Source organism: Nesoenas mayeri (assembly GCF_963082525.1).
Source record: "Nesoenas mayeri genome assembly, chromosome: 19".
Lineage (NCBI taxonomy): Eukaryota > Metazoa > Chordata > Aves > Columbiformes > Columbidae > Nesoenas > Nesoenas mayeri.
The window spans coordinates 3357223-3371502 of record NC_137568.1 but is presented as its reverse complement, the minus strand read 5'-3'; the positions used below and the strand labels follow the sequence as shown (position 1 = coordinate 3371502).

At 44.0% G+C, this 14280-nt stretch overlaps 1 protein-coding gene across 1 annotated transcript in view; it reads right to left on the bottom strand.

Annotated features, from left to right (window-relative positions):
- Positions 1–10315: 10315 nt before the first annotated feature.
- CACNA1G (calcium voltage-gated channel subunit alpha1 G) overlaps positions 10316–14280 on the bottom strand; it is a gene marked incomplete at its 3' end in the record, with an annotated part of 137244 nt that continues 133279 nt past the window's right edge. Inside the window, exon 38 of the mRNA XM_080356526.1 lies at positions 10316–11170. Within this exon, the coding sequence (XP_080212652.1) occupies positions 10316–11170 (855 nt within the window). The remainder of the gene's footprint in view (positions 11171–14280) is intronic.

The following is a 14280-nucleotide window of genomic DNA, read 5'->3' as shown; positions in this document are numbered from 1 at the left end:
GACTTGGTTAAACGGGTGGTGCGGCTTAATTTTCAAAAGCCTTCAGTCAATAAATTTCATGGATATGTGTAACCAATAGATTTTTGTATTGTAGCACCTGGAACACAATCTGTATTTCACCTCCCCATGATGCTGAAGCACTGTTTGCTTTCCTCTTGGGCACGACTTCCTACAGCATTATTGACCTTCCAGCACCTGTTGTTTGTCCACCCACTTGCTGTAGCATCTGTTTCAATAACATCATCTCACACAAAGCACCCAGCTGCCACAAATCTACTTAAATATTTTAAGATTTTGAGTTTCCTTCCCTGCTGGAAGGTGAGGAACCATCAGGCAGAAGGGTGGTGGTTAAAACACCCAGCAGAATAAAAAAAGGGTGAGAAGCACGGTGTTGCTGTGTCCCAAAAATTTTTCACCCCTGAAGAAAAAATACCCTGCTAATATTTTATGAAGACCACTGAAGATGCTATGGGTGATACCCACTCAGCCATGTGCTTCCCGTGAACAATGCTGAGAATTTGTTTTAGACATTAACTATAATCTGGCTAAAGGCACATCATTCCTTTTAGTGTGGGAAGACAGGATCTTGCCCAAGGGAAGGTTCTCGGGTGATTGACTACAAGATTTGAAATCTCAAACTGATCCAGGCTAATCAGCACAATCACATTACAACAGTCTCAAGGAAATTAGCATCCAGCCCTGGCCAACTCGGTGAACCAGAACTTCTAAGGGCATCATAGGCTGTCTTTGAAAGCCTTACATCAAAACTTTTGTTCAGTGGAAGCGCACCACAGTAAGAGTTTTAAGAAAAGTCAGTAATATCAAGGAGTTACTCCTTTATGGCTCTTTAAGCCTCCTCTCCTGCAACAATCTGTGAGAGCAGTGGCTCCAAGAGAAGTGCTGAGAATTTGATCTCTCTTGACACAAACACACATTTCTGCATTTCTTGCATCAAGGAGAAGAACTCGGCGCAGTTTGAGAATGTGCCCTAAATTAAGACCAGCTCTGGCGTTATAAGATGTCGTGGGTACCGAGGTACCTCACGAACAGCTACCGTAGGCGGTGTGTACAGGAGGGGAGAGGTTTATTTTATCAGTGTACTGCACAGTTCCATTGACATATGCGATGTGAATTAATCTCTGATTAAATTATTGACTTCAGAGGAATTGTTCCACCGTATCTGTGGAGGAAGGTCGTGCATTAGGGTATTTCCCCGGATCTCATAGAACCCTAAAGGGGCCTTAAGTGGTTCTGCCTCTTGCTTCATGTTCCTAATTCACAGTGGGCAGCCGCTGCCCTCAGTTGCAGTCTGTGCCACTAAACAGGGATGGTGCTGGTGAGTGGGTGCCAACTGGGGTCCCACCTCCCGCACAAGCTCTTCCAGGTGCTGTCTGGCAAAACAGACTAGCAGAGAGGGGGTGTGGGGGGGAAATAAAAATCAAAGTCAGGAATATTAAAGTCTGAGACAGACAAGATGGGAGGGGGAAACTTGAGAGCTCCTGTGAAGGGCAATGGTAAAGGATTCTGCTAAACCTGGTGCAAAAGGGAGCCTGAAGCACCATCTCAGGCAGCTCACTTTGGTCCTGTTTCCTTTTGATGAAGGGGTATGTACCTAGAACATGTCATTACTCCTGTGATGTTCCCTCAAATGCAGGCTGGCTCTGCAGGAAAGTGAAATGGCACCATTGGTGCCAATGTCAGGGAGGTCATGAACTCACCTTTTCTCACCGGACGTTTATTCCAGGGAGTGGAAAGATCCGATCTGGGTTCAATCAGTAACGTATTTGTGTCCTCTTTCCTGTGACCGCTGCACAATAAAGGACTTTTCACCTGCTAACACATGAAGCAGGTCAAGGCAGCACAGTCACGAAGAGCCTGCGAGGCACACCCAGGGGCACGCAGTGGCAGGTTCGCTATCAGCTGGGGCAGGACAGGAGGTAACGTGAGAGAGAAGCTGTTTGTGCAAGCACAGTGCCAGGTACAAGGCTGCTTTTCATATGGCACCTTGTGCTAATTTACAAAGCACTAAAAGCAAAATGAAGTGTGGCCACCTCCTGAAGAAATCCATATAAAGAAGGACATTTAGAGTTGAGGGTTGGGGAGGGTTTGAGCATGTGCAGCTCTGGAAGTCACAGTTTTATGGTTAGTCGACTATAAATATCACCTTCTTTCTCTGCTTGGAACAGCAGAGGCTCAGCTTCCTTTCTGCGACCCACAGAGGTGTCACATTTTACAGATGGTAAGAAAAAGAGGCTGCCAAAGAAGCATTTACAGCAAGGCCCTATACATTTACTTTATAAGAGAGAGGAAGACACCGTGTTTTAACACATGTAAGATATGAACTTGTAACAAACTCTGCTTGAAGTCAACACTGCATGAGTAGCAGCAGACTTTGGGTTTCTTCTTCTCAAACGGGGCTGCATACAGTGTGCACCTCTCTTCTGGCGTGAAAGGATTCAACTTTAATTTGCTCATTTCTGAAAAGCACAATGAGCACTCTAGAAATCCCATAATAAAACAGATGAGGGAGTGGGCTGGGAGTTTGCAGCCCCAGTTTTTACTCACAGTTCTGGTTTTAGGCATGTATCAGCTATGTGGCTTTGTAGCAAGGAGTGGAAGGCAAGATCCTCCTTGCTGGAAGAGCAGAGGTGGCAGTTTCATGGAAGGCAGCGCAGGAGGTTGGGAACACCCTGCACTTGGCCTGAAGCTGCGTTGTAATATCACTATGGACACTGTGGAGTCCACCCAGTGCATCAAGGCTCTGCAAAATGAGAAAATGGTGTACGTATGACTCCTCCAGGACACTGTGTGTAATACCGTCTTCCCCTGTGTTTCATACTGAGGATGATGAGCAAGAGAAGAATCTAGAGGTGTTAAAACTGCCTCAATCACCCCAAAATGACCCTGGAGTGGCTCCAGCAGTGAGCAGTCAAATGCTGAATGCACTGGGTGTCTCTCTCTTGCCTGCTAGATAATTCCACAAACATGCTCTCAGGTGCACAAAGAGGCTGGTGAAACCCATGGCAGGTGTAACACACCCCAGCTTGTGGTCAGTTTATCTGCAGAAGGTGCTTAGAGTGATGGACAAACAGCCACAGACACGCAGCACATGGCCCTTGTTCTTTCTGGGGCTAAAACCCAAACTTATTGTACTTCAGCCCCTGACACAACTGCCACAGCTTATCCTTGCCCCTGCCAGCTTGGCCACCCCACAAGTTCCTCTAATTTTAATGAGCTGGAGCCGTTCAGGATTTCATGGCAAAATGGGCATGAAGAATTTATGGTGTTTGCAGGAATCTTGCTGCAAAACTTGTGTCCTGTGTTGTTTGAATGAATGGAGAGTTGTCACCAGCCCTTGGGCACACTGAGCTGGTGACAGCCAGCAGAGCAGTTCTGTGCTGCCTTTGCAGGTGTCAACATGGCACATGCTGTCCACTGCAGTATTTTTCCTTTGTAGAATGACTCCAATATTAATTTCTTCCTCATTTCCCCCAGAACAGCTGGATTCTGCTTTCTGTTTCCGTAAAATAATCGTTAGCACAGTAAGTAATTAAGTGGTTTAACCATCCTTTTCATTTCCCAGCTGGAGCTGCAGGGGTCTTTGGTTGCACTATTTAGGGTATTAAACAGATATGTAAAGATAATCTATTCAAGACCTTTGAAAGCTTGCCAATTACAGCATCCAGTGACTCAAGCAATAATAGAAAATGCCACAGGATGTTGTAGGATTGTATAGCGTGTTGTAAAGATATCCAAAGCATTGAATACAACATGTAAAAACCACCTAAAAGTCCAATCACCCTCAAATGCAAAAATGCCAGCAAGGCAATGGCTTCTGCTGATGATGCTGAAGACCGTGCCAAACCAAACAGAAACAGTAGGCTATGGGGGACCTCAGGTGCAGCCTGAGCTAATATGCACAAATATCCCAGCTAAACCTCTTCATGGCATTGCCATCTAGTGACGAAGCCCTCAGCCTGCGCCCGAGCAAACACAGAACCTCTGAGCACCGCACACAAGCCACTGAGATGGCACAAGGGCTGCTGGGCTATCCTCCTCCACCCTGGGCCAAGCAGAGGTTAAACACCACATTTGAGCTCACAGGTTGGGGATGCGTCGTAGCTGCTGCAAGTGAGTGCACCGGCCATACGGGCCCAGCACACATCGACATGCACGGGGACCACAGTGTGCTGGGCAGTGTGTTTTACATGTGATTAAAAGGAGGCGCAAATTTGCGCAGGGACAAAGAAGCCTCTCAGGTGCTGCCACAGCCTCCGAGATGCCAGGCAGCCCTCCAGCTGTCCCTGGATGGGCTATTGTCTCCCAGGGCTTTGCACAAGCCTGAGCCTCAGCCAGGAGCGGAGATGATGTGCAGCAGCCCCGCTCTGAGCAGCTCCCGCCAGCACGGAGCAATGCGTCTGTTTGCTGCATAGCTCCATGGGCTGGCATGGAATCTGGGAGAAAACCTTCCTTTCCTTCTACTGCAGGAAGAGATTTTTATAAATTGAGTGGCTGAAAATCCCTGCAGAAGTAGAAACTCTCCTTCTTTTTTTTTCCTCCCCCCCCCAATACTGCACTGTTTCTGCAAAACCGAGCTAGGAAGCAAAGCACTTCACAGGCAGCAGAACTGCACCACAGGGTCCTTCTGACACATTTCCCGGGAGCCGGAGTGTCACAGCCCCTGTCACCCGTGGGGCAGCTCTCCCGCACCCGCTCCTTCCCCCGAGCCCACTAGATGGTGTCAAAACACCATGCACAGGGACGCACCAGCCGGGGGGTACCTGGGGATCCCGACCCCTTCCCACCTCCAGGCAGCCCAAACCACGCCTATGTCCTTCCAAAACTTCATTGGCATTAACTCTTTAATCTGCAGGATCTTCACTTCCTAGTTGCTGATTACAGCTGGTCATTTACATGGTACCAGTAGAGATAAGGAGAGCCAGGCACATTTCTTCAAATTGCTTTTTCCTACTCTGATTTTGGGGGGATTCTAGTACAGGCTGCATCTCATTGGTGTGTCTCAGTTTGTGTCCCTGGAATACCTGAAATACTGAAGGCACAAACAGGTCTCTCCCATTTCTTATGCAGCTACTTGCAGGGTTTTGCAGAGCGCTGCCCGAGGGATGTGCTGTGCACGCAGCTCTTCTGATGGGACGCTGCTCTCCAGAAAGCAGGACGGTTAGCCAAGTTCACCTAACTGCCTCAGCTAAACCAGAAACAAATTAAATTTTAAGTGCTACTTGCCTAGATGTAGCTACCATTACATAGAAAACAATCTAGTTTCACATGACATCCAAATTACCTACCAGATAGAATAACGAAGTGCCATACCCCAGCTCCGCCAAGGTGAGAGCAAGGAGCCAGGCTGGGCGGGATCCTTTGAAAAACCATGAGCAAAACTCAGCAAAAGAACTTCATATGGGAATACTCACAAAACTGAACAAAAAACCAACCTCCCTCCCATGCTTCTCTGAAAGTCAGCACTAGAAATAGAGGGGTTTGCCATCCACTGTAAGGAATTTCCACAGGGTTAAACTCAACCTGTGTGCAGAAAGGTGCAAGTGCTTGAACCAGTGAGCTGCTCTGTGTTCTTGGCCCAGCCTAGTTTACCTTAATGCCGTGGGGTGTAGAATGCACTTGAGCGGTTCCAGTCTGGTGGGGTTGGCCCCGCAGATGGACAAGGCAGATGCATGGCAGAGCTCACCACTGGAGTGCTGCTCTGCATGGACTTCCAGGGGATTTTGCACAGAACCACATTTTCTCTCTGTTTAAGGGAGAACTTCCTTCTTGTTGTTTTCTACTGATAGTTAAATATGAGAGGGCTTTTATCAGACACCCTCTAGACAACATAACCACTTGGGATGTCCGTTTAGGGTCCCTCCCCTGCAGAGCAATCCTCACGCTGAAGTGAGCAGCAGTGCTGGAGTGCCCAAGCGCCTGGTTCCTCCCTCCAGTGGATGCTCCTCAGAGGAGACTCTTTACTTTAGGAGCTATTACAAATAACTCATTCACTAAAGACCCCTGAAGAGTTTAGGTTCAGCTGGTTCTGGTGGTACCTGAGCAGCATCTGGGCTCGGAGCACACACAGGTGGTACCATCCCCACCAGCTCCTGCTTTGGAAGTAGCTAAATGACTGTAGAAGTGATGGAGAAAAGGCTGCTGTGCTTCAGGCTGGAAATCCTAAAGCTGTGAATGCCTGGAAAAGCCCGGCATCTTCCTCTTCAACACATTTTCATGGGCAAACCACATCTGCCCCTTCTCCTTTGCAGCCCCAGCAGCCTTCTCATCGTTGAGCCCTTGCCAAGCCATCCCCTGCCAGTGTGGTGCGATCGCAGGAACGCAACCGATGGTCTCCTTGGTACACGAGCACACCCTGGGCAATGTGCTCGGGCCAGACTCACTGTGTCAAACTGAATTGCTCCACAAAGGGCCGACATTTCACAATCTCTCTTTCAACTCCCCGTCTGCGGCTGCTATACAATACCTACTCCAACTGTTCGCAATTAAAATGTGACCGAAGATTTGACTGCCCAGAATGATACAGATTATCATCAGCAACAACAAAAAAGGGAAGCGCACGGTTGTTTTCTTTTCAAAAGCTTTTAATAGGACACATTTGTTTTTGTCATTTGTAAAGATTTACACTCATTTTTTGTCTTTTTTCTTTTTTTTTAAAAAGGAACATTTTAACCCAATTTTCCCCATGAATACCACCTTTTGTTGCCCTGACCAAAAGACCTCATTTTGGCCTATATACCTGATACAGTATAACAATATATTAACTATTAAATACAAAGTTCTATAATATATACTAGGATGTTACGGACATTGCAATGGTACCGTGCCTACTCTAGTCACCTTGTGTAATAGTGTACATGGGTTATTATAGCCAAAGGGGCAGAAAAGGGGAGACTGGGGCATAGCCTAATTTACAATGGTAATGCTTTTGTTTTCTTTTTTTTCCCTCCTTGAACACACCTTGTGCTGAGTGCAAACCACAGAAGTCAAAAACAGTGTTTTCTTTGCCCTCCTCCTAAAAATCTACAGTATAAACAGCCTGTAACCGAGCTATGAAAAGTCAGTTCTATGTGCAAGGAGCTGCAAGGATGGAATTTACATTTCTCCAGACACATCTCAATCTCTCTTTCCTCATGTGTCAGACTGGCAATAGCAGAATATCCTCCTGTCTACAGTAAATCCACAGTAGTAAAGTGCTGGTGTGCTTGAATGAACTGGATAGCCATGCGACTACTTTACCCTCAATAGGGGCTGAGTTTTGGGGGTGGGTGTTTGATACGGGTACAGTTCTCGAACAGTAATAGCACTGCAATATTGTAGAACTTGAGCTTAGCTGCTTACTTCTAAGCGCGACCTGGATGCCGGCTCTGAAACTGGGCTCTACACATTGTAACACAGCAGGTCTAGCTCCAGGCCTTATGAAAAGAAACTTGTAGATAAGAGCTGCTTCTGTTCCCAAGGTGCTACGCGGACTTTTAACAATTTCTCTATAGATTTCTACAAAAATATAAAAAATTCTATCAACATAACCATTCTACAGAATTCCTGTGGATTTTGTACATTTTGCTTAAAAAAAGTCAAATTCTATAAAACCCCCCCAAAGGTATTTAAAATTATCTTAAGATTATTGCACGCGCTGCAGTACATTTGTATTTGATTTTCAAAAGGGCATCTAGAAAAAACTTATCCAGTTTAGAAAACAAACTATTTTACATGGATCTCTTTTCCTGAATGCATCATCAAACAGTATTTTTATTAGCTAATCTTCACTGAATATTCACGTATGATGTAAACTTTTTGTTACTTCCACAAACCTTGTCAGTGGGCAAACCCCAAGTATTGAAAATATAAGAGCCTTTAGGCTTTCTGTTACGTTTGGAGTTGAGCATTGAATTGAGATCATATCACCATTTTGTGCCATGATTTCAAGCTAAAATGTTGCCTTTTTAAATTTTCTTTTTCAGAGCAAGGAACTGTACGAGTAGTATCATTCCAGCTACACAAACACACTCCTAATCATTAAGGAATAACCAGGGTTGGCAATTTTAGTGGCCTAGCTATTTTCCCAAATTATTCAGTACATGTGAAAGGCAAAGCTAAGGCTCATTATGAGTGTAAAACCAAAAAGGGATTAAGAATATTTCTCAGGCTTAGTACACTGTAATTTTATTATTTCCTTAAATACAATCTAGGGGAAGAACTGATGAAAGGTTTGTTTGAAATCATTGCTTTAAACTGGCTTAAGTCTGGATTGGGACTGGCATATCAAAGAGAGAGGTCTCCATATGGGCCCGTGTTGAAGAGGGGAAAGATGTCCCAGCCAAGAATTAATCTAACTGCAGTAAATATTACAGAATGTTAATCCTTCTCCTTCAAATACACTGATTGCCTGACTTCCCGCTGAAAGTCCTTACATTTCTACAGGACATGTAAATCAACAGGGGTTGTTTATGGAGTAAACATCCTCAAGTGAAAATAACGGAGCTTAAGACCTCACATGAGCTGTTGGGTAGAAACAGCATCTTCTTCCTGGATGTATATTTGAAGCTAATGCAGATACATGTAGTCTTAACAGTCTAATCTCTGAACGGATAAAAGGCTGTACATCAACATGTTGTAGTTATTTGAAAAGATCAGTAGTTCTCAAAAAGTTACAAACTCCCAACTGACGGAATTAGCACAAATCCTCCTCCTGCTTGTGCTGGTTTAAAGACACGATACAGCAGAGCCTTATCCACGTACGCAGCTTTAAACCTATGACTATTCACACACTTCAAACCACGCCTGCAGAGTCTTATTTAGCCTACATCTTAATGTGATTTCATTAAAGTTGAGTGAAGTTAATGTCTGGTTTCCATCAATCTTGTGAAGAGCGGGAGGTGTCGAACCGGCCCAACCTCTCATGATTTTCAGGCTGTGCTGTCCAGTTTTACAGATCGTTTTTTTGCAGAGGGCATTAGCACAGAAGTAAACAGTTAATTTCTGAGATGACTGACATTAAGGACGTGTTGTAAAGTAAGGACATAAATTCTGCTTTTATCTACTTTGTATCATGATGTTGCTGCTTAAGGCTTTTGATAGATTTGAAATAAAATTACAGTCAGGGTCATGTAAATTAACTCTAGCAGTAACAGCAAAACCCTTGACTTTCTAAACTGAAAATCAACAGTCATTTCAGTACCTACAGACTTTCTTACACAAATAACTTGCAGTAGGCCTTGATTCTGTCGAATGCATAAGCACACGATTTTAATTTTCAATAGTTACTTGAGTACGATCAACCTTGAGGCAGTTTAAGCAAGAGCTTAACTTTAAACATGTGCTTAAACCCACTGCTGTGTCATGTCTGCGCTGAATTCACCCACTGCAAACCTTAAGCTTGGCCTTACCCTCCTTCCCAGGCGGGTGCAGAAAGGAGGAGCTCGAGTGCAAACAGGGGTAAAACTCAGCAGAAGAAACAGTCCGTCTGGGAAACACTGGAAAAACATCTCAGAAGCGACCGCAGGCACGTATGTAAATTATCCATTGATTTTGTGAGTCACCAGGGGATGGTCTATAATATCCTCTCGTAATTCGGTGTTTTGTACAGTTAAATGGCTCTATATTCACCACCCAGCGTGTTGTACCTTCCTGGGCTTGTGCATCTGCTTTCACTCTGGATGTTGATTTTATGTGAGATTGGCATGTTATTTTGTTAAGCAACTGCCACTGCTTTTCTATACTACTCAAACAATCTTTTCCCAGAATATTATTGAAGTCCAAGGGGAAAATAAATTACGTTAAATAATTCTTATTTACTGCTGACTGTGGGATACATTTCCTCTGTAATGCACTAATTGGCTACATTTTGTGCTTTGCAAAACAAAATGAAATCCAAACAAAACAAAACAAAAAAAAAGAGAAGGGATTAAATATATATTTTTTTTAGGTTAAAATATTCATAAAAACCAACTTTATCTCAGAAATATTCTGAGACACATAAAATAGAAGAAAATTAAACGAGTCTTTAGTCACAAAATGTACTACATCCCGCAATACTAGATTCAATTAATTTAATAAAATATAATATACATATAGATTCTGCACATTGTATTGCTTTTACCTAAGCAGAACATATGCTTAAGTAAGCGTGATATAGGTTAACCACTCTTTTAACCAGCTGGTTCTTTAATCTTTCTTTGGAAAATTTTTACCCAGTGCCATTTTGGAATACAGAGTTTCTTTTGTTTGTTTGTTTGTTTTTGTTTTTTCTATTACATGAAAGGAAGAAAACATTTGGCACCGACAGAAAAGTAACTCAGGGGTCCATCTCCGTTTGATCAAAGGAAAAGCTAGGAAGTGTCAACAGGTCTTTCTTTGGGGTAGGAGATGCTGACATAGTGTCTGGAAGCAACGGATCTCCTATATCCATCGAATCCTTGGACTCACAAGAAGGAGCACGCCGCCGCAGGCAAATGTCTCCACCGGCAGGCGAGATGCTGTGAGGTCCTCTGGGCAGCAAACTCTGTCCATCAGGTGGATCTATAGATATACACGGAGGGCTCAGTTTTTTCTTCTGCCGCGTTCCTTGCAAGCCTTCCATTTCACTTACCACCTGACTTATGAAGCCAGAAGAGCTAGATGTGGAATGGTGCTGAGGGCTGTTTTCCATGGAACAAATTTCTATTGAATGTCTCCTTTGATCATCTAACCAAGAGGGTGGTTTTTTTAGAAGACCCTGGGTGTCTACGCTGTGGTATTTCTTCAGGTCCTTCAATGTAACGTTGCCGGTATTGCCTATGTTCCTCTTAGGAGTGAGAGGCTGAGCCTCTGAACAGGCACTGGAGGCTGTACAAGTTTCTGAAGTGAAAGGCTCCGAGGAGCTGGTTATTTCAGATACTTCTTGGTCCACTGAATCTCCAGGTGTCTCCTGATATGAGTCAGTACAAGCACATGACGCTGGTGCCTGCTTTGAAATATTATACTGATTGTGGGAATGCTGCTGCGTATGAACGCTCGCCCGGCTCCATGCAGCCAACTGTTGTGCTTCTGAGGGTGTCAGAGCCACTGGTGACTCCTCCTTGGGCACAGCGGGGACATTTGGGTCAGAGGGTTCACTCACCTCGGTGTGGAGATTCTCCTTGCTATCCAAAGAGTCATTCCTTATAGCCATCTGTATCGGAGCACAAAGGGATCGGGAAGGAGGGGAGTTGCCAGATGAGAGAGACAGACAAAACAGAGGTTAGTACAAGTAAGGCACAACATTCCCAGGACACTCAACCCTGCTGAGATACCTCAGCACAGACCTACTGACTCCTAGAACTCGACCTGCACCGTGAGTTCTAGCAATTCCCACACTTCGGTCATCTGTGGGTTTGTCCCCGTTTAAATGACAGCAGAATTTGGCCCTTCATTCTTCCTAAATGGTTGAACTTTGGCTTTCTCCTCTAAGGATGAAGCGCTGCAAAAACAGAATACCCCCACACCAACTTAGACATACTGCTGTTATGCAAAGGATGAGGGTCTACAGCAAACCCCTTTATAATTTTAGCAGCCCAGGTAAAGTTAGAAGGGGGAAGATGTGCATGTGAGCCCATGTATTCCCTTCTCTAGCTCAGGTAATGCTGAGGACACAGAGGAGGGTCCCCAGAGCCACCACGCTCTGCACCAGCATCAGGGCACCAGCACGTCCGTGGTTTTGGTCGCCAGGCTGGAGCTGTGACTCTGCACCATCGTATGGCAGAGGAGATGGAAAAGCTGGAGTCCAAAACTGGACTAATAATCTGTAATTATTTCAACTGATTCTAATGCTTGAGATCAGGCTTCCTAAGGCACATTTTGCCTTGGCTGTCTTGAGCCGTATGCAGCATCAGTGCCTGCTGGCAGAGAGAACCTATGGCTGGTATTGAAGGCTTTGTCTCTTCACTGCACTGCATCCCTTGTCAAAAGGGTTTATAAATCAGCCACATTAATTGGCCCTTAAAGTCTCAGTTTGAGGAGACTATTAAATGATCTTAAAGATTAAAAACTTCACAGAGAAATTTGGAGGAAATGCATACAGTTGGTCTCAGTTCTTTAGAGAAGTGTAAGTAGATGAAATTCCACATACTAAGGAATGCTATTGTGACGAGTCACCCCAAAATGATCTTAGAATTGATATAAAAATTGTCCCGCAAGGATCATTTGAGCCAAATGATCTCTATTCAGGCAGAGCTCTCATCAGCTGCAGCACGCACACGTGTGTGCACAGAACCACAAGAGGCTATTCCTACATCTGCACGTTGGTTCCCTTTGTCATCTGTGTGAGTTGGAAGACTATTTAATATGGCAAATGATTTTGTCAAATACTGGTAAACCCCTTCTAGTGCAAATTTTACAGCATAATACTGGCAACTAACCACAGCCAAGAGTGGAGCTAATTCTCATTTCCTCAATGCCAATAGTTTTAGTGAGTGTTTGGAAGAAGAAATCATGTTTATACCCTGAGAAGAGACACAGACCACAAAATAATAGAATACAGAAGCAAAAAGTAATTATTGTCATTACTTTTGCTTGTACACCAACCTGTGTTGCACACGACAGTATTAGTCACCACCAGCTCGCTCTTTCCCTATGATACAGGCATCTTTGGTAGTCGTTAGTACTAACTGTTTGTACAAATGTTTTACTGGTTTGTTGCAAAATAAAAGGATTTTCTGCCATCCCATTGGGGTGTACACCTGTAGTAGCCACAGCCTGGTGTGGGCTACGCCTTGGATACTCAGTCCTGGATCCAGAAAATCAACGTAGTTTTATTTTCAGGTAAAATTCCCCTGGAGAAAAGCTTTTGTGCAATGCGCTGCCAAGGAGCGTATTCCTCAGCAGGGAATGTCCTCTAAAGCATCCAATCCATGCATCTTCATCTGCAAGTGCATCACTAATTGTCAAACTTTCCAGAGTCTAAACTGCACGTTAGTGTGGGACTGTGTCCATTCTCCAGCACTCTAAAGAGAAAGGGCGGTTGAACACATGGGTTTTAATGATGGAGGAAAGTACACGGACCAGATATGTGGTGGACGAGATTTATCTATGCACAAATTCAGGATAGGAAAGGCGGTAAGGGGAAGGGAAAGGAAAGAAAGAAGAGGGAAGAAAAAAGAAAATAAATCAGAATCACATGCAATATATGTAACAATAAGGAAAAATGGGTATTGCAAAACAAAATGCTCAGCTAGTTTGAGCCATTGTGATGTGCTAGTAAGAAATTAGGAGTTGCAATAAAAGGAGCACTTGAGCAAGTAGAAGTGCCGGGGTGTAAAGGGGAATTTGCCTCTTTAAGGCATAAGTTTCACAGTGTCTGGCCATTGAGATTGCAACTAGGAGTAACAGCAACACAGCTGCCAGAAACAACGTTACATCAGCCACACTGGGAGCAACCGGCTACTGGGGAGCACAAACAAGGCAACACCTCACCAGCCTTCAGAGGGATCTGTCTGGCCCGTGGACCAAATCTGATCATTGTCCCAAAGCTTTTTTCTCTCGGAAATGTCACTCCAAGAGCATGCTCATGTCACTGCATGAGCAGAGAGAGGAGGGAGCGGAATAAATTAACTTGAACATATGAAAAGGTTTAGAAAAAGAAGCTTCCAAAGATATGAAGAAAATTAGGCTGAGGAAGATGGCTAACATGGTAATTTATTCTAGACAGATCAGTTCAAAAGGATGGGTCTGTTATTCATTAGAAAGCCAGAGAGAGTGGTTATGAACTGGAATCATGACATCAATTAGTTTCCCCATTAGCAGTGATTGGGGTAGCTGGCCAGCCCTGTGCAAATGAATACATGCTAGGAATTTCTTATGTCAATTTAGTATTACAGACTAATGTAATTGTTAACCTTGGTACTTCACATTCATTTTTAGAGCTTAATGAATCAACTGTCTAATTTGTCAATGTTGATTAAAAGATGAAAGAAATAGGAATATTTTCATGCAGGAAAGAAATTGCTTTTGAAAAAAAAAAGACTGATCTATTTTGTGTATATAAAACCAGGCACGAAACTACTGAAGAAAGCAGAGTTGGGGAATCAGACATGCCGCTGGTCCTGGCCCAGCTGCACAGTGAAATATGCTGAAAAACATGAGAGTGAATGAAGCACAAGTTTAAATATTTTACTAAAAAAGAGAAATTTAAACTTATGCTTCCAATCAACCAGACTGGAATCTTTGATTAGATCTCTTAGATGTTGGGTTGAATCAGGATTTAAATCAATACCAGGCAAAAACTAGAGATAAAACCAGTTGCAA